Genomic DNA, 21,204 nt, shown 5'->3' with positions numbered 1-21,204 from the left:
TGCAGCACGGTCCACACTCACCCACCCTCGCCCTGAGCACAGCCCACCCCGCTGACTCTACACCTCATTCTGCTCTGTCTGCTGACAGGCTTCCAATTCCTCGTTTGCTCTGCAAGTCTATACAACTCTCCTCTACTGGTGGTCACCTCCCAGTGTCCACTGGCATTCCCCATGACTTCCTGTCCTATGGTCTGCTGGGATTTCCGGGGGAATGGGGGACTGAGGAGCGTGTGCTCTCACGTCCACTACCGGGGTCACTACTGGCAAAGGCTCACTGAACCCGAGAAGTAGATCCTTCAGACTTGTGTTCACAGATTCAGTACAGCTCCCTGGGAAATTCAGCTTCTCGAACCTATAAACTGGTCTGCAGACAACATGGTTCTGCTTCGGAAGCAACCATGCACGACTATGAACTTGGGGCTTACCACCCAAGGACGAAGCTTGGCCCTTCTATGACTAAGGCTGAAAATCAGCTTTCTCGGTGGGAAGAACACACATGCACACCTAAAACCCTCAAGACAGGCACTCAAGCCACAGATCTGACCTCGTGACAGGTGAGCACCATCTCTCCACCACTCCCAACAGGAAAGCGGACCCAAGTCTCAGGGCCACTCACAAGACACTATAGGTACTTTATCCTGAAACATGTTACAACATGGACGAACCTGGAAACGGAATCGAGCTACAACGTGGCTGAACCCAGTACGCGAAAGAAGCCAGACACAAAAAGCCACTATGAGATTCCATTTCCTTGGGATGTTCAGAGCAGGCACAGCCATAGACACACAAAGTAGATTCATGGTTGCCAGGGGCCAGGGAAAATGACTGCTAATGGGGGGGCAGGGTTTCCTTCCGAGGTGATACAAATGTTCTAGGGGCGCCTGGCTGGCTCAGTCAGTAGAGCACATGACTCTTGATCTCGGGGTTGTGAGTTCGAGCCCCATGCTGGGTTGGAGATCACTTAAAAATAAAATCTTAAAAAAATTCTGGGGCACCTGGGTGACTCAGTTGGTTAAGAGTCTGACTCTTGGTTTCGGCTCAGGTTATGATCTCAGGGTCCTGTGATGGAGCCCCACATCGGCGCAGAGTCTGCTTGTCTCTCGCCCTCCCCCTCTGCTCCTCCCTCTCCTTGGGTGAGTGTGTGCGCCTGCATGCGTACGCTCTCTCAAATAAATAAAATTTTTAAAAAGCCCTAAAATTAGGTAGTGATGGTGGCTGCACAACTTTGTGAATATACTAAACCCCACCACTTTAAAAGGGTGGCTACTATGTCATGTGAATTACGATTTTTAACAGAAAATTAGGTACTTTATCACCAAATCAGTCCCAAGGTCACGATCTCTGACTCCTATAAGACCTTTTTGTTGGATCGAACATTACTTCAGGAACTTAAGGGCCTCTGATACTATACAGAGCAGCAAGAGAAATCATTTATAAATCTAAGAAGCAGCCAGGCTATTCTCAAGTTAAAAAAAAAAAAACAAAACCCTTTTGAGTAAAAATGAGGCAGGAGAGAGAGAGAGAGGAGGAGTGTAGGAAGCTTCTTGAATGGTTACAAAAATGTGTCTTTCAGTGGGAGGCAGAAAAGAGTAATTTGTGAGAACCCAGGACTCGGAGCCCACCTAGCGTAAAACAGGCGTGGATTCCTCAAAATATGGTTCGTGCCGGTACTGATAGAGCAACGACCTGAGAAAGAGAGCAAAGTTGTCTTAAATTAGTTCAGTGGTCCTCGCTGATTACACCCACTCAAGTGGCACCGGTTTATTTTTTTCCTACAAAGATTCAGCAGCCTTAGGACACTGAATGATATTTTTGTGCTGAATAATAAATCAGTTTATTGTGGATGCCCAGAACCACAGAAATGTAAAGAGACCGTCTAAAAATAGAGCGTGGCATTTCAAGGAAACCTGTTCACAAAATCGAATCGCAAAAGAACAACTCGGAAGACTGCCACAGGGCTGTCCGATTCCTCCACAGGCAGCCCTGGTCTCAAATAGCCCCCAAACAGGATGTCTGGCTACAATTAGAAGCAATCTGAGAAATCTGACCTCCTTCACATAAAAAAAGAAAAACAAAATGTTCGAGACACACAAATATGTGAAAATCACTGGTCTTATGATAATTACATTTATCACAAAAGCTGTTTTGAAACATACACTCCACCTTCAGCAACAGGGTGAGGATATGGACTTGGTCCTCACAGGACAGAGCTGATCAAAGATGCAAAGCTTTTAGAGTAATGACATCGAAGCAGACCTGCAAATCTGAAATTTAATTTGACCGAACGGCCGATTCTGCACTTATCTGCTCTCTGGTAAATGCACACGTAGGAGACTACTGAGTGGACCCTAGGAGGGAGAGCTAGGCTCCCTTCTAGGGACTACTGCCACCTCTCCACCAGCCAGAACGGTATTTTGACAAGTCCCTGCCCCATACGACACAAGAGGGGGCTTCAGTCTGTGGGTTCTCAGAGCTCCTGTTTTCTGCCTCCCACTGAAATCAAGACTCAGCCTCACATATATATTCTCTGGTTACACGGTTGTGTACGTAATATGATTAAGACGGAAGAACTAAAACGCCTACTGGACTAGTCACAAACCAAATGAGTACTTCAGACTGGAATCTAAACCAGCCGTCTGAAAGGGAGACTCCTCGATCCTGTCGCTGGTTCTTGAATACTTTTATAGAGTGTCACTTTCTTTCCCACCCTGCCCTTTTCCTTTACTGAGTTTTCATACAATGAGTTTGCTATGACCATCACCGGATATACTAACAACAAAAAAGTTACAGCTGGATCCTGTATTAGTTTCAGCTGCAGCTGAAGTCAAAAATGTTTAAGGCCTATAGGAAAGGGGGGAGGAAGGGGGTTGGGGGGGTGAAGGAGGATGAAGGGGGAGGGAAGAAAGAGGGGGGACTTATTCCTAAGAGATTTCAGGTTTGTTCTTCATCCGAGGACCTGGCAGCAAAAGCTGCGCTTTTGTATTATGTAAATAAAGTTTTGTCTTACTAAATTTTCCAATTCTGAAGCTCGTTTCTTTATAAAGCCGTGGCCACATATTAAAATAAAGTTCTTAATCACCTCCATATGAGGGCAGGCCTAACAACCACTGTGCAGGCTTGTTCCAAGTTCACCCACACACATATTCCACTGATATCTGAGCCACTTAGTAACTCCTTTTGGTTATGGATCTAATCCACATTTACCAAAGAACAAGGAAAATGAATCTGACTTTGACCTTGAACCGAGTAGACGACTTTAACATATTTACGATTTCAAAAAATGACATTAAAGAAACCAAAGCACTTCTCTCTTCTGTTTACACACCTAGCCTAAATTATAGGAACCGAATGGTATGAGGCAACTGGCCTGGATACTTCCAAAAAGTCACCATCACTCCCCAAAAGACAACTGGTTTAAAGAGGAGACATAACTCAATACAAGGTGTAAACCCTGAAGAGACTGGATAAGAAAATAGATATAAAAGACATTCGGGGGACAGCAGAACTGGGACTGCACGTGGAAGGATATTACAGAATTGCTGTTGGCAGGGCCGTGGTTATGGGGAGAGTGTCCTCAGCAGATGAATGCTGACGTGTGTAGGGATAAAGTGTTAGGACCTGTGTAGCTGACTTGCCAATGATCCACACCCCACCCGCAAAGAAATTACGTATATATTTACGTAGAGATAACGCAAATGTGGCAACATTTTAGCAACTGGTGAACTAAGGTGGCAGATTTATGGGTATTCTTTCGACTTTCCTGTAGATTTGAAAATTTTCGCACCACAAAGCTGAGGGAGGAAAGACAGAATAATCGTATGGTTATTCGTAAACCCGAATACCGCAGCTCCCCCAGTTCCGTCGGCTTAGTGCATCAAGGCAGGCAGGGGGCTTCACACGTCGACAACCACGTTCTAAATGCCTGCTGATGGTGTGGGATTTCGGACAGATTGCTGACTCCATAATTTCACTTGGGGTTTTCCTGCCGGCTGTACACACCGGAAGACAGGAGCTTAAGCAGATCACGCACGTGGGCTCAAGGCTAGAAGTACTGGAGCTGCAGAGATTTACTTAAAAAATATGTCAACAACCATCAGTTGTACTCGTTAAACAAACTCACGCAAGTGTACACAGAGTAGAGACACGAACTCTCGGAATCAGGCATTAACATTACAAGCGGACTGTTTCCTGCCCTGAAACATCCTCCAGCGGCTGAGCTGACAGAGCCAACAGACAGAAATTCTGCGATCTTAATTCCCCTAATTCGTGAGGCCCCAAGGGGAAGGGGGCCCTCCAGTCCCGCAGGACTGAGATTATCGGGGAAGGAACGGCTACATGATTCATCCCAACCGAGTCAGCCACAGAGAGGGAGAGCCGGGAACGAGGGAGGCTGGCCCAGCACAGATTCGGCTACACGCAAGTTAACGGTCTCTGGGTGGAGGGACGGACGACGGATACTAGCACCAAAAGCTCTGGTAAAACATGCAGAAACAGTCTTATCAAATTAAGGCTTATACTACAAGCCAGGCTCCCCTCTCGAGCACCCAGGAGGAGGCTCAGGTTAGCATCACCACCCAGGCTCGGCCATCCATCTCCTTAACCAGAGGAAGTCATTCGCTTGGCTACGCTTCCAGGAAGATGGCTCTCCTGTCAAATCTGTTCCTCAAATTCCCAGTCAGCAATCGATGTTTCTCGATTGCTAAAACCAGGAAGACAGGACCATGGAAGCCAAGCTAATATGATTACAGGACTCCCCAAGGGGAATCTCCCCAAGGGGACACGCCAGCCCCGGGCTTGGCCATGGCCACGACTCGGAACCCCTGGGCAGGCCTGCACCGCCCCTGCAGGTGGCTGGAAGCACGAGCACAGCAGGCTTCAACCTCAAGACGGAACCTGGTTTGCAGCCTACCCTAAACCCTCACAGATAAAATGGAAGAGGGAGATAAAGTTTCTAACTCGGAAGCAGCCTGAACACTTCTGAAACAGACAGTCTTTATTATCTTGACATGCAGGACAGGCTGTTCTTCACCAGGATCTTAATACTTGATGGGAAAGACAAAAAGAGAAGGCCCCAGGCTCCTCTTCCGTGGCGCAGAGGATGGAGGCAGTGCAAGGGGGAGGAGACCCTTAAATCCTGAAGCCTGATGTCTTAGCACTAACAGCAGCAGAGCTCAGGGGAAGTATCTCAGCTTATGTTCTTTCCATATTAAAAAAAATATATTAGTCATGTTCTGCACGTCCAGCCAAATGACTGGGCATCTGCGAGGCAGAACCACCACAGGGCTGCCGAGCTGGCGTGGGAGAGCTGCGCTGCCTCTGTCCGCTCCGCGCCAGCAGGAGGGTCCGCAGAGAAGAGTCGGAGCCTCGGAGACCACAGCGACCCCAGGAAGGAGGGGAGAAGGCATCGCACTTTCTTTTGGGAAAGTACAAATGCCACGGTAACCATGTGGCTAGTATACAGCTTAGCCACTGTTTTAAATGAAAAAGCGAATTTAGAAGCATGTTACTTTGGGGATCCACAACAGACGCGAGTCCCGAGAACATGCCACATTTTGGAAGAACACTTGTCCAATACTGAGATTCCTTCTGCGTGGGCAATGAAAGACACCATTTTATTCTCAGGATGCTGTGCGCTCTCAGAAGCGCGGTCATATACTGAGAAAGTCTGCAACCACTTGTCCCTCCCACACTTGGGAAATACAGCCTCACCGTGTGAACAGGCCAAACGCTTCAAAGTCACTGAAACCCTCCAATTTTCCCATACTCTAACACAAACAAAAACGAATTCATTTGTCTGTCTCAGTTGAAAAAAATTTTAATTTAATTACTGAAACTTAGAAATGGACATTCTTGATCATTTGATTTCCTCTCTGCTAAGAACTAAAAGGAAGTCCTGTCTTCTAATGGAATAGTAAATGGCCCATGTCTGCCACTTTTGACTGCTGCGTGTTTAAAAATGTTTGTGTTAAAATAAATGTAATCATAAGGAACTGCCAAACGAAACTATGAACGGATTTGTAAGCATATGAAAATATATTTTGTTTTGTTATAAAAGTATTCATCTCAACAAGAAAATATAACCTCACTCAGTCCTTAAAGTGATCAATAGATGCACTTGACGAATACCCATGGAAGAAGAGGTTTCCTCTCTGCACTCCATGGGGACAGGGTCCTTGCTGAGTGAATGACATGACGGACCTGCTTCTGCTATGGCCAGGATCTGGCAAGATGCCTGCACTCCTTACAGAACGCCTCTCAACCATGGGAACAAGAAGGGCATTTATCGTCCCGCGTGACAGGAAGTGTGGACACAGGGAGGCTCTGGGTGGGGGACATTCTCAACCACATCCTCAAGGATCCAGCTGGTCATCCTCCGAGAAGGGATGGATATGAGGGACATCATGAATGTAAGCTGGCCACCCGACCAGGCCAACAGAGTCCATCCAAAGACAAGGAACTGTTTCTTACTTTTCTAAGAACGAAGAAGCCTTTCCAAGAAGCTCCCCCTGCAAACCGCCCCTCACAGCTCACTGGCCGGACTGGGATGACACTCCCCTCCTCTGATCCATCACTGATAAAGAAAAGGGATTTCCTTCCCTGGTTTATACCTTTTAAGATTCATTCTCTAGCGGTGATAAGGTCCCCTTCCCTAGGAGGAGATACCCGAACAAATCAGGGTTCTTTACAAGGAAGAAAGGGCTGACTGGATCTGTGATAGGGGACCAACGGTGCCCCAGAGTCAAGGACACCCAAACCCACAGCCACCAGCCCAACAGCAATGGGCACTTGATCACTCCTTCCCCTGCCCCTCAAAAATATCTAGATCCTATTTTATGGTTTAAAATCAAGGGTTGTTATTTAGAACTTACATTTGATAGAAAGGAAAGCAATATTTAATTTTTTTTAAATCTATCAAGCACCCTAACACTTAAATCAATTATAGAAATAGCTAAATAGTTACTGCTTTAATGAACCCTCCTATTATCAAATTGTGGTTTTAAGGAACCTCGAGAATGTAAAATAATAAATGCAACCCAGATGTTCACTAAAAAATGAAAACAAGATTGTTTTTACTTCATAGCAACCAGTAGGTCAACCCATTTCCTCCTTCAGAGAATTCTCAGAGGACCACAAACTCCACTCAAAGACCATGTGTTTCATATGTATCTGTCCACAGAAAAAGGAAACTCTGCTGTCCAAAATAAACGGAGAATATTATATGTTCCCATGAAAGTGAATTAGAAAATTGCAGTAAGGCTGGGTTTACACGCTGCCAAACATCTGGATGAAAACTGAAAAAAAATCACTAATTATCTAGATATTGGGAAATACTTTTCAGTCATCATCAAAATGTCCAGTTTTATAGCTAACTGCTGCTTTTATTAATTACAGAAATAAGTTTTTCAAAAAGAAGAGTACAGTAATTTAAAATAACCCTTAAACCCAGAGTTGAAGACAGAACTTATTTTCTACTATTTGAACAGTGCTCCTGGTGACTTACTGAAAACTAAGTCAGCTCAAAGAGTAAATTTGCTCTGTGAAAGCAAATTACCAAATCTTCTTAGACAACTAACCTGACTCAGGTGAGTCTAATATTTACAGAATAGTCTATTTATCCACAATTAATGCCTGCAGAATTATCTCCAGCCACCTTATAAACCCCTCCAGAATCCGACGTCTATTGTATCAATCGGGGAGCCGACAAGACGCTGGTAAGTTTGGTTAACTTCAAAAATCAGGTTGGAGAGCTATGGATCTTCTACTCTGATTTAAATGATTTACTCTTCTCCCACAGCTCCAAAAGAGATTCTATTTTAAGCAGCTTTTTGGCTACTCTGACAAAACCTGTCTTTTCAAGGCACATGTTTCAATAGTCCCGCCTCACAGCAAATGGATACACCTGCTTCCTAAAGGATCTGCCAGCAACTTTGTAAGGCTGATCCATCTCTCCCGAAGTTACGCTAAGAGCGTGACCATGCCAACAAAAACACTGTGTGAACTCACCTGGTGTGAATTACCTTTGGTCCTTTATCAAAATCATTTACGTAAGAAACGTTTCAAGGCAAGACACACACGCCTTTCCCTCACCGAGCCCCACCCCAGCGGCCTTCCTGCCGTTCTCATCACGGGGGCAAACTTCCACCCACGGGCGTAGGGCAGGCTTTTCCTAAAGCAAGAAAACACCTTTCCAGGTCCCTCCTCAGCCTGCTCCCTTTCCCCCAGCCCAGCAGATACTTCTCTAGCCTGTTTCAGTGCACCTCTCAAGAGCTTCCAGTGCAGCTGACCACCCTCTCTCCTGAAAACACGGCTCCTCCCTTAACTTCTGCACAAACCGCACAACCTCCGAGGAGCCTGGGACGTCACTGGCTAACCTTTCCCGGTCTCCTTTGCTGGGCTGTCCCCAGCCCTGGGACTTTCCCCTTCCTCTCGACTCTCTCCCCTACGTGATCTCTTTCATCCAGTCCCATGAACTTCCCAACGCTTATCTCCCACCTGGTCAGGTCTTCTAAGCCACCGACTCTCACAGCCACCTGCCTTCCTACCATCTCCACTGGGACGTCGCACTAACCTGTCCAATTCTAAATACCAAAACTGAACCCCTGAGACGATGCTTCCAGTAAAAGCTGACTAGTTTGTGACAGACCAACCCGTCTGCCAAGAACAACGAAAAGAGCTGAACAAATGATAAGAAACAACTGTGTGAAGGTATCAGGGAGCTACCAATGCAGGGCGGACTCAGGAGGCCAAGATCCCAGAGGCAAGTGCAGAGACGAGCCCACAATCGGAGCCACTTTTCTCCTTGAGACGTTTGCCAATTCACTGCAGAAGCCAAGAGGCCAAAAAGCTAAGCCAAAACAAGTGGTGGGGAGTCTGAGTAGGCCGGCAGAGCCTCCAGCAGCCTCAGGGGGCTGGGGGAGAGCTGAGGGGCTGCCAGATAGAAGGAGCCTAGTAAACACCCACGCTTGCAGCCGGGACCACCAGAGAGCTACATCAGGAGGGGGCAAACCAATGCTTACAAGTCTAACATGGTGTTCCCCTACCTTCACTGCCTGCCAGAAGCCTCCCTTGAGGAGAACTGCCCGAGTCCCAGATTATCTCTACAACTTCCCATACTCATTGTCTACAAGTTAATTAACAGGTATGTCTAAAGTCAGGACCCCATGACTGAAAACCAAGGGTAGAACAGACAACAGAATATACTCACGAGCTATCAAATATTGACATTCTCAGACATGGACTTTATAATAACTGTGATTAATAGAACAAGGAAATTAGTTTACAAGATGAAAAGTTTCAGCAGAAAATTGGAATCTAAAAAAGAATCGGGGTGCCTGGGTGGCTCAGTCCGTTAGGCGTCTGCCTTAAGCTAGGGTCATGATCCTGGAGTCCTAGGATCGAGCCCCACGTCAGGCACCCTGCTCAGCGGGAGTCTGCTTCTCCCTCTGCCCCTCCTCTCTCTCGTGCTCTCTCTCTCTCTCAAACACATAAAATCTTAAAAAAAAAAAAATCAAAGCTGAAGAAGGCAGTAACTGAAATTAAGAACTCAAGAGATGGGTCTCATTGCAGGCTGGAGGTGAAGAAAGGATCAGTTCGCTGAAATACGGGTCAGAAGGAAATACTGAGCGGGAAGCATGGACAGATGAGGATGAAAAACACAGAGAAAAGTTTGAGAGACACACAGGACATGATGACAAGGTGGAGTCCCAGAAGGAGAGCCAGGGAATGCAGCCAAAGGAGCGAATGAAGAGATAATGAGCAGCAATTCTCCAAACCTAATGTAAGATTAAGTCTTGTCACAGCACCACCAAAAAGCAGAACCACCACCGCCAATCCCAGCAAGGGCAGATTCAAGGAAAACCACATCTGGACACATCACAGTAACAGCTGAAAATGAAAGGCAAAGAGAAGACTCTTAAAAGCGGCCAAAGCAGGGGGGAAGGGCGGGGGAGGAGACATTACCTTCCAAAGAACAAGACACGTACAGCGGACTTCTCAACAGAACCAATGGCAATGAAACGACGGGTCAAAACACTGCAAGAAATTAACTCGATAACCTACAACCGTACACCCGTGAAACTATTCTTCAAAAGTGAGGGCAAAGTAATGACATGTTTTGTTTTGTTTTTAAAGGAACCAGTTTTTTTTTTTTTGAAGATTTTTATTTATTTATTTGACACAGAGAGAGAGAGAAAGAGAGCACGCACAAGTAGGCAGAGCAGCGGCAGAGGGAGAGGAGAAGCAAGCTCCCCGCCGAGCAGGGAGCCCGATGCGGGACTCGATCCCAGGACGCTGGGATCATGACCTGAGCCGAAGGCAGATGCTTAACCAACTGAGCCAGCCAGGCGCCCCCAAGTAATGACATTTTTGACAAAACAAACAAACAAACAAACAAAGAAAAGAATCCTCCGAATGGCTTTCTCGCAGCCCTACCTCCCCAGACTTCCCGTGGTCAGGCAGCAACACCAGCATCACCACCTTGTCACCCGAGCCGAACCTGGAAGTCCTCCACGACTGCTGCCCCTCTAGCCTCCCAGCTGTCAGCACCTCCATCTGATTCTCCAAAATACACCTCGTCACTGGTGAAGCAACGCATCGTTTCTCACTCGGGAGGCAGGCCAACATTCGGGAGTCTGACGAACGCCCAGAGTTGAGGACCATGCCCCCCAGTGAGAAAGCGAGCTGTCAGCAGGTAAGGAAACCAGAAGCCTGCCTACACCCGCACGCGCAATTCTGGAGCTACCCTCCAGAACCCCCCCCCCCAAGCCTGTAAGAGCAGACAAGCCCAGGAGTTCACCTGGATATGTAACAACAATGTGAAGTCTACATCCGAGTCCGACACGGGACAAGATAAATAATAAGATGTTACAGCCGTTCCATGAAAGAAACAGGGTCTACATACGGTAACGTGGATAATCTCAAATGCAAGCTACGGAACAGGCCGGACAGTATGATGCCATTTTTATAATTTTAAACCAAGAAGAGATCTTCACCTTGTTTATAGGCACACATACCTATGCTAAAGGATAAAAATCATACAATGGACCCAAGCAAATTCATGTCTGCCCTTAGGAAATACACAAGGGAGGAGGGGAGTAGGACCAGGAATCACTCTAGTGACCTCAACTTTGACATTTAACAAATATTCACTGGAGGCCAACTATGAGCTGTGTTCCAGGTCTTGGAGTACAGTCACGGGTAAAGGCAGACAATATTCCCGCTCTCGTGAACCTCACCGTCTTAGAGAGAAGAGACAATGTACAAGTATGGAATAGGTACGGGGTGGTACGCGTTAGGGAGCAGGAAGAGGGTGACACTGGGGGGCTATTTTAGAGGGTTGGTGAGGGAAGCAGACACGCGGACAGAAAGCTGGATGAAGCCAGAAAGCACGCAGCAGATACTCAAGAGTTCGCTGGGGAACAGTGTGCGCAAAGGTACCGAGGCAGGGCGTGCCTGGCACGTTCCTGGAATAGCAAGGAGACCAGCGTGGTCACGAAGGTGGGAGGAAACATCAAAGAGAGAGCAGGGGATGGAGCAGGGGTCAAGGACGGGCCCCCAAGGGAAGAATGGTTTTTACGTTGTTAAAGGGTTATTTAAGAAAAAATAAGAATTTGTGACGGATGTGGCATACAAAGCTGAAACTACTTACTACCTGGCCAGCTTACAGAAAAAGCTCGCAGTCCCCTGGACGAGAGCCCCCGGACCTGCCCTGATGGGTCCTGGGGGCCACAGTGCGGTCTGCAGGAAGGTTCTAGGCTGAGGACAGCGCAGACTCAGAGAGGGGGTGACATGACCTGCTCTAAAGGGATCGCGCTGGCTGCTGTGCAGACAAGGATGACAGCGGGGAAAACATCAGAGAGCTAAGGCAAAAGCCGTGAAAGATGGCACCAGAATTTTCACCAGAGCAACAACGATGTTGCCGTATGCAGAGATGGAGACTTACCTGTAATGCTGGAATTTTTTTTTTTTTTTTTTACAAAAGACCTAAAACAATGTCACAGAACATTAGCAGCTATTCTATTAACTCTGAGCAATGGGAAAATGAGTGTTTCGTTGTTTTCTGTACTTTTCTGTGTCTTTATATAGATATGCCATACACACGCACACACCACATATATCTCTTTCCCGTCACCGCTGCCTTGGCTGCCCAATCCCCCATGCCCGTGTGACTCTCACCTGAACACCTGCAGTGCTCCCACTCCCACAGTGGGGTCCTCAAGTCCTCCCTCCTCTCCTGCGATCCATCCTCCACTTAGTGGCCAGGAACACTCTTCTTAGAAGGGCAGAGGGTGCAATGCTGAAGAATGTGGCCTCTGGAGCCAGGAAACCTGCACTCGAACCCCTGCCCCACCGCTCACTGGCTGTGACATGTGACCCAAGTCGCTTAGCTTCCCTGTGCCTCCGATTTCCAGTTTCATCTGCAAATGGTGACAATGTTACATGTCTGACCGGGAACTGCCAACAGTACGTTAAGATACATAGAGCACACAGGACAGGACCCCACGCACAGACAGCACTATGTAAGCACTAGCTAAAATTACTGAAACATAAGTCAAATGTCATTGCCCTGTTTAGAATCCTTCACTGGCTTCCAGTGCTTAGAACAAAATGTGAATTCCTTTCTTACTGAAGCTGCTCCTTCCAGCCTGCTGCCTGTCCCACTCTCCCTTTAGGCCACACCTGACAGAGAAACTTCCTCCTCAAAGGCTTCCCCGGCCTACAGGCTTCCCCTGCCTCTCTCCCACTCCCCCTCAACACCGGACGATTTCCTTTAACACAGCATAATCTGCAATTATTTTGTGTGTCTGTTTACCTTTCCTGTCTGTCTTCCATCTAAACAAAAGCTCTGGGAATGCAGGAAATTCATCTGCCTTATTCACCACTACTCACCCTTGTGCTAAGCACAGGACCTGGCATTTGGTAGGGGCGTTATCAATATTTGCTGCATCAATGTTCGAGAATATGCTCTAAGCATACTCTGAAAACCCCTATGTGTCACTTTTTAAAAAAAGATGTATTTATTTATGAGAAAGAGGGGAGGAAGGGGCGGAGGGAAAGAGAGAATCCTGAAGCTGACTTCTCTCAGAGCCGCGGGCGGGGCTGGATCCCAGGACCCTGAGATCATGACCGCAGCAGAAATCCAGAGTCGGCCGACCAACTGACCGAGCCACCCAGATGCCCCTAAACATTCAAAGGAACAATAATTTCCTGTACATGGACTGAAAATATAGGTGACCTATTTTATAACTCTCTACATTTAAACTGTTATTTTTTAATACATAAAAACACTCTCAGGATGCCTGGATGGCTCAGCTGGTGAAGCGTCTGACCTCAGGGTTGTGAGATCAAGCCCCAAGCGGGCTCCATGCTGGGCGTGGAGCCTGCTTAAGATTCTTTCTCCCGCTCCCTAAAAAACAAAAACAAAAACAAAACAAAACAAAACAAAAAAACTCTCAAAAAGGGTGTTTTCTTACCAGCATACTATTTTTCTATGAAACTGTTTTCCAGTTTGGGAAGAAGTAGAAATAAACCTTTCTGAATTTCAAAAAATAAAGAGGCATGGAGCAACGGCTCTTTGCACTTACATTCCGCACCTGCTTAGTTCCCGCGGCCCTCCCCAAACAGGTGAACCTAATTCTGGGTTCCTTACTTAGCTTTCCTGAGAACTTTCACACACAGGCACTTCCGTTAAAAAAGAAATGGTAGAATACAATGCACAGTTTCCTACACTTCGCCTTTGTAACTTGGGAAGATATTTTGGAGATCTTTCCACATCAACTCATAAAGTGCAGGGGCGCCTGCGTGGCTCAGTTGGGTAAGCGTCTGACGCTTGACTTCGGCTCAGGTCATGATCTCAGGGTCCTGAGATCAAGCTCCTCGGGCTCCCCATCAGGCTCTGCGCTGGGCATGGAGCCTGCTTAAGATCACTCACTCCCTCTGCTTCCCCCCCCCCGGTTCCCCCCACCCATGCTTTCTCCAGTGTGTGTGCATGCGTGCGCGCTCTCCCCCCTCTAAATTTTTTTTTAAAAAACATCATAAAGTGCTTGTTCACTCCTTTCTACGACTTCATTCACCGTCTGGATATAAGGCTGAGGGTGGATGCGAGTTATTCCTCATCTTTCACTATCACAAACAGTGCAGTGAATAATTGTGTACCTAGAGTATCTCCGACATGCTCAAATACACCTGGCAGATTACATGCCGAGAGCCGTTAGCGCAGGCGCAAAGGATTTACACGCTTGCAACTGTTTACAAAGCTGCTGCGGCCCAGTGCCTCGGTATCCACCAGGATCCACCCAGAGAAACAGAAGGCCCTCTAAGGAGCTGAAATGGAGGAAATTTCATACACGGGGCTGGTTGCACGCATGATGGAAAGGCTGAGAAGTCAAACAGGAAACGGTAAGACAACCCAGAGACCAGCAAGAGCAAGAAGCTGCTACCATCTATCTCCACGTTGGAGGGCCAAATGGAAGCGCTATTTCCAGGGCCCAGGGGGCTCCGTCAATGGGCAGGAGCTGGAGCCACAGGGAAACCCGGCAACTGCCAGACAGGGTCCGAAGCAGAACAAGAGGAGCAGCAAGAACCCAATTTCCCCCTTCCTCCAGTCACCCCCCCCCCCCCCCGCCAAAGGCTCCCACCCGCCAAACCTAGCCCCAGGCCAGCTGACCCAAAGGTCTGGGAAATGTTGCCTGCAGGGGTGAGTCCCTTGACCGGCTGGCCGGGGAAGGGCAAGCGATGGATCTGAGCCAACAGGATACAGGCTGGCGCTGTAACTAATTTACCCTCCTACCGCCAACAGATGGTTTCAAACATGGGGGGGGGGGGTCCCTGCTTGCCTGACAGGTGAAAGGTGGGCTCTCAACCTGGTCTTAATTTGTATTTATTTCATTAGGAGGGAGGCGGAGCACCTCTTCACGTGAAGCACACGCTTAATCCTCATCTACACTGATTGGGGGTGGAGAGGGGAAAACCAGTAAAGTTATTCACTTCATCTGCCACAGATGGTCCATTCGGGAACATCAATCAGGCAGATTCCCAAACTGAGCATTAAGATGGTGGCAATGAGCCAAACTAGCCAGTCACCTGCCAAGTAGAGACAAATCTCAAGAACTGTTCTAGAAAAACTGTGCGCAACAAAGCCCCGAAGGAATTAAAAATACCTTAACTACACTCTGCACACATTATAAGTAACAATGTGTTCTTGTAATCTTGTACCCCCCCCTCCCCGTTTCTCCTTAGAACTGCCTTCCTACCATTCACACCACCATCCTCTCCCCTTATCTTGCATTGAAAGAACAAATAATACCCCGGGGCAAAAATTTAAATTATAAAAATAGCAAGTCAGAATCATTTCTGAAGTCTTTTAACCCTACTCACAAATTAGCAAAAAAGAGCTCTGAAATGATCTTCCGTGCCTAAGTACCCTTTGAATAGATTATTTACCCTATCTTGTAAACAAGCTGCGGCTGACTTCCCCATGTACAGTTCAAAGTTCTATCCCATACTCTAAAAATATATACAAAGTTTTTTACTTTTGGCTGGCAAATGACTGGCAACTGAAATTATTCTCTTTCAAAGGGCTGAACTTTATTTTTAAACGTGTGAGTTTTAAAGCAAAGAATTTTTTTTTAAATCTAAATGACAGTAATAACTGCAAAGAACTTTAAAGAGGTAGGTTAGCTCCAAAACCTCCAAAAATAGTTAAATATAAACACATCAAATGTATTCAATGACTCTTATTTCAAAACTCTAAGGCTCTCACCTATCCAAAAATACTTATTCTAAGATTGCCAAATTTATTTTGAAGTGTCTTCTACAATACAAGGAAGATAGTAAACCTTATCGATAAAAGTTAAAAGTTGTTTTCCAGCACCTACCATGCTGCCAGGCATTTTAGCAGACAAATAACTGCTCATTGTTGATTGTTCTAGTCAGGGAGATTAAAAACAATCACACCCCTTTCCCAATGCAGGGTACTTTTTTACGTTTTTTTTTTTTTTTAATTCAAATTTGAAAGTAATACACATCATTCCAGAAATGGAAATATACAAAGAAAACAAAATATCCATGATATCACCGGTTTTTACATTGTTTCAACCATGCTATATAAAGCAACTGCTTGTTCTCAATGGTTGTAACATTTCATCAATAAACTTCCCATGATTTAGCCCATCTTTCTCCAATTAGGCACTGCTATTTCCAATTTTCTACCATTACAAATAGTGTAATGCCCATCTTTGGGCATGAAAAATTTTCCCCCCTAAATATCTCTCCTGGGAATACAATCTTGAAATTAAGAGCCCAAAGAAAGTTTTAAGACTTTGGATAGTTGATAACATCCTTTGTTATGGTACTCAAGATCTGTAAACTGCTGGGCCACACTGACTTCCTTTCCTAATCTTTACATCTGCTTTTACCTTCAAGCCGTCTACATTTCTGTATTCAGAGATGGAAACACCTTCCAAGCAAAATCGCCAACCCAGCAATGTCAAATGTTTAAATATTATGGTGGTTTATTTTCTAAGAAGGAAAAACTGCTACATGCCTGTTGTTACCCAAATCGTGACAGGCAGGAAGCAGGGTATCTACGGAGAATCCACTGCTTAGAATCTTCAGACAGACAGCCTGGCTGTAGGAGGGCTTGCAACTGGGCTCCTTCTTTCCACAGCACTTTCTTTCATAAACAACACACCCACTCGATGCCACAGTGCTACCCCTAGCTTTAACTGTGAGAACTGAATTCGCCAAATGCCACAGTGCGTGCCAACCTCCCACCATCGCAGCCGCATCGCTCCTTGGGGCACAAACACTTCCCGCTGGGCAGCACTTACAGTCTAGAAGGCACCTTGATTAACCACTTCAACCTGAAAGCGTTCGATACTGCTGATTCTTACAGGCAGCTGCTCCAGCAGCCTGTAATTAAGATTTTTTTCAAAATGCTCCCTCATTACCAGGGGTTCTGAAGATTCGGTCTGTCAGCATAAAGGAGATCTGTAGCAAAAGTAAAGAAACTTCGGGTGTCCCTGTATGATAGGGGTATTAACCCTCCGCTTTCCAAGGCAACGACCCCCTCCATACACACGCGTAATGCCCCTGTACAGACATAATTCGCAGCATGACACAACAGTAATTTGCATGCCACTAAGTAATCTACAACAAATGCAAATCCTCCTGCAAGGGGTAACTGCACGTCAGGCAGGCAGCCCGGTTTTCTGGTCTCACCTCAGTGCCGGCTGTCCCTCCCGACTCCGACCCTCGGCTGCTCGGACTTATTTTTTTGGCTTATCCTGTAACGTTCCTTATTTCATAAAACGCGTGTGCTCTGGTTGCCCCCTCCTCGTTGAAGCCTCCCCAGTGACCACTTCTGACCCAAAGCCCGAAACGCTGGTACGGTTTTCAACCCTGTCGCCCCACCCGCCCCTCTTGGACCCGGAGAATCCCCAATTGGAAACTTTCCCCCTCCCCATTTCCCGGGGACACCCCCCTTCCCACCACCTGAGAAAAGACGCCGAGGGGGTCAGCCTCCTGCGGTCGGGCTCCGGAGGGCGTGGACGCCCTTGGCGACGAGAGGCGGGGAAGGTCGCCCCCAAGGTCCCCCACCCCGGGAGGGCGACTCCCGAGCCCTGCTCCGAGTCCCCAGGCCGCCCCGGCCGCGGGCAACCCCGGCCTCGCCCCGGACCCCCGCTCCGGCTCGGCGGCGACCCCGCCGGCCCCCTCCGCTCGGCCCCCCGCCGGCGCGCCGCGGGCCTCGGCGGTCGCCAGCAGCCACCGACGCTGCCCGGACCGCAGACCCTGGGCCCCCGTCCGGCCGCCCCGCTCCGGTCCGGCGCGCCCGCGACCCCCGCCCCAGGCCGCCAGTCGGGCCGGCCACACCTCCGACACTCACCGCCGCCGCCCTCGCCGCCACCGCCGCCGCCGTCTTCGTCCATGTTGAGGCCCCTCCCGCTGCCGGCGAGCCCGGGGCCGCGGGCGGTGGGCGCCGCGGGTGCGGAGCGCGCGGGCGGCCGGGCGGCTCCAGCAGCGCGCGCGCCGGGTCGCGGCCCGGGCCTCCTCCGGCCGGGCGGGGCGCTCGCAGCTCGGCGCTCCGTCACGTGACGCGTAGGCCCCGCCCCCGGGCGCGGTGGGCGGGACCGGGGGCGCGCGGCCCCGCCCGCGGGAACGCGCCCGGCCCCGCCCGGACCGCGCGGCGCGGGCCCGGCGGGCCTGAGACGCTACCCTGGGGGCTCGCGGCGCCGGGACCCCTGCCCCGCCCCCCGCCCTCGCGGGGCCTGGAGACGCGCGTGGGGTCCCGGGTGCGGGATGCTACTCCTACAGACCCCCGGCGCCGAGGGTCGTCCTCGCACGTGCGCTCAGGAGAAAAAGCTTAGGAAACACAAGCCTTCAAAGTCGGGCCGTCCCCCTTCGGCCCCGAGGCATTTCCAAGCAATTCCAGCCTTTCAGCTTTCTGGTGGATAATGGAGGCGATCCTTTGCTGGCGACGAGCGCACTTTAAAATTAACAAAGTGTCAGGCTGGACCCGAACCCCAAACCCGCACACCTGGGGCCCACCCTCAGCGCGCTCTGCAGGGGCTGGCGGGGCCGGCTGGCCTCAGATGCTCTCGCGGTGTCTCTCCAGTCTCCCTTGGAGAGCTACCAGCTGCCCTGGATTTATGATGCCGAAGGAGCCCTGAATTCAATTTCCCGTGGGCACAGCCAGGGTCCTAAGCGCAGGCCTCATGGGCACAAGGCCTCGGCTTGTCCTGCTCCAGATCTTCTCTGAATCTCCTTCCTCGCTGGGCATGTTGTTTCCAGTAACTCCCCCGAAGCCCTGAATGTGGCCCCTCCCCAGCCCTTCTGCTCATCTAGCCTGAACTAAATTGCATTAAAGAAAAGGAAACTCTGTAATGGAGGAGATAATTCATCTCTAATATAATTTTCCAGCAACTGTTTTATATTTACAAATGGCCTGTTTAGTGAAAGGATCCTTCTGCTGTCATTCATCCAAGTGGACAGTTTTCACCTTTTTGTTCAAGGTTGTGGGATGATTCCAGGGTTCAATCTCCTAATGACCTCAAGAATTAAACACCCAGCATTCCAGCGCTTCTCAAGTGACAGAGCACATTTCTGGGAGCAGAGAAGATATTTGGCAGCTTATGTAACAAACGGGCAACAGAGAAGGGGTCTGGGTGTCAGGAGATGGAGGTTTGAGACCTGGCCCCCAGATCTGGCTTCCTGATCTTGTCCCTGTCGGCTTGGTTATCTTGAAGATAACCGCATGGTTACTGAGAAAAATGACAGCACACGCTGAACTTGATAATGTGATATGTGGAGCTTTGAACTCAAAGATACTATCAATTATAAAAGCCTTCAAATGTTAAATTCCCAATTCTTTAGGTTTCTCAACGTGTGATCCAAGGGGCTTCTCTCAAAGTTTGAATCTGAAAATTCCTCTCTGATGTCCATCTAAGACAACGCCCATCAGAGGAAAGCATGGCCCAGTTATTTGTAAGCAGCATGTTACATTATCCCCACAGCTGAGCCTGGACCTCCACTTTGACAAAGCCTGCAACAATGTTGGGGGAATACGGGCTTAGGGGGTCATTTTGTTCTTGAAGGGAGAACTTAGAAGACTTCAAAACCTTCACTACTCAAAGAAATCACTATCTAATGGGAAAATGGGAGGGGGGGTGCTTTTCTCCAGTATGTCTTAAATCACACGAAGATAGCATTTATCTCATCTGCTCACATGCAAGTTGCCCCTACATATAGGAACATTAAGTATCCTAGTTACCCATTAAGACAGGCATTCACTTTATGTCCAGCATGTGCGTGGTGCCCTCAGAAGTTGAAAGCTTTACAAATGAATTTGTAAGGAAGACAATTCGTGCAGCAGACATCGCTCCAAGATAACAAGTGTTAAACCCAAAACCCCGTTGCAATCACTCAGACAATAAATATTTAGGCACCTGCTGTATCCCAGGCACTCTCCCAGGTGCTGGGAATATGATGATGAAAAAGATCAAGTCAGTCCCTGTCCTCAGGGGACTTAAGGCAGAGAAGGATTACAGCCATTAAGCAAAAAATTACACAAATAAATCTGTAATTGGATTTTGATGTCCTACCCTATTTCCAGACTTTTTCACAGTGTTTGCTGTTTCCTGTGGATTGGCTTTGGAGCCTTGAAACGCCTTCAGACTGAGACTGTAGTCTGTATTTAATCTGTCTCCACGATCCACCGCAGGGCCTGGCCGTGCTAGAGAAAGGGAGAAATGAACGGCATTCGTTACTGCTCCCGAATGAACAGGCCACCAAAAGCAGGAGGCATCTTGAAAACATGTTGAAACCCATTTATCAGCCCTCTGACCATTGCAGAAATAGTTTAAGAAATCAAGAATGTGCACATTCCGGAAAGGTCAGAGGACTTCTCCTTTGTACATTCATCTCCATCCTCCAAGTGGAAGTCCATGAAATTGGACAGAAATGTCCTCTCCCGGCACTAAGGTCGCAAGAGCCAGAACCCTGCCAAGCCTGGTGTCCTGCTCAGCCAGAAAGAGGCTGCCCAAGCGGCCCGAGCTACGGCTGCTTCAGAGCCTGCCCAGAGCCTCTCCTGTCCCCTCTGATGGCCGTCAAGAAAAGCAGAGACAGCAGAGACTGTCAGCAGATGGGAACCTCACTAATCAATTACATCTGCTCGGGGGTCTGGTCCAGTCCAGGGAGGGCGCGGTGCACACAGGGGCCGGCTCACTGTCAGCTCATGGTCACGAAAGGAAAATAATGTTTTCCGAAATCAAATCTCATCTTGGAAAGAAAACATCTCGTTGGAATAGAGATGATCTTGTGCAGATTAGCATTCTCCACTCTGCCCAGGCAAACAACAGGGGTCCAAGTGTCAAGTCACATCCTCATTAAATTTTCAAAAGCCCAGACATCACATCCTCCACGGCCTCCGCCTCTCTTCCCAGGTTTTAAAGCAGTCCACCCTGGTCTTGTCCTCTCCCCTGGAATCCACACAACGGACAGAGAGCTTCTCTGGCCTCACCTTACCGAGGGCAGCTTCATTCCTTTTATGCTGATTAGCAACTTGCATTTCTGCTTGAAAAGGCAGTCAGGTTTTGTGTTCATAGTAAACTGGGAAGAAATCATTTGGCCACCGCTTCAAGCTATTTGTCTTTGGGAAGAAAGGCATTATGCACATTCAAGGTGACATCACTATGAAGCGTTATTACA

The 21,204-nt window shown here is 48.3% G+C and overlaps 1 protein-coding gene across 2 annotated transcripts in view; it reads right to left on the bottom strand.

Moving 5' to 3' along the window:
- Window positions 1–18,055, bottom strand: part of CYTH3 (cytohesin 3) — an 85,657-nt gene extending 67,602 nt beyond the window's left edge. The window contains exon 1 of one of the 2 annotated variants that reach the window (XM_045813423.2): window positions 17,885–18,055. In XM_045813423.2, coding sequence (XP_045669379.1) covers window positions 17,885–17,927 — 43 coding nt within the window. In that variant the 5' untranslated portion in view covers window positions 17,928–18,055. Of the gene's footprint in view, window positions 1–9,773; window positions 10,706–17,884 lie in introns of those variants that run through there. The other variant, XM_087867191.1, reaches the window with a different exon arrangement.
- Between the last annotated feature and the right edge of the window lie 3,149 nt (window positions 18,056–21,204).

The sequence above is a fragment of the Ursus americanus genome, chromosome 2, assembly GCF_024610735.1.
Source record: "Ursus americanus isolate L20-20 chromosome 2, mUrsAme1.1.p, whole genome shotgun sequence".
NCBI classification, from domain to species: domain Eukaryota; kingdom Metazoa; phylum Chordata; class Mammalia; order Carnivora; family Ursidae; genus Ursus; species Ursus americanus.
The sequence above is the reverse complement of the archived record's forward strand: the minus strand, read 5'-3'. Positions and strand labels throughout refer to the sequence as shown.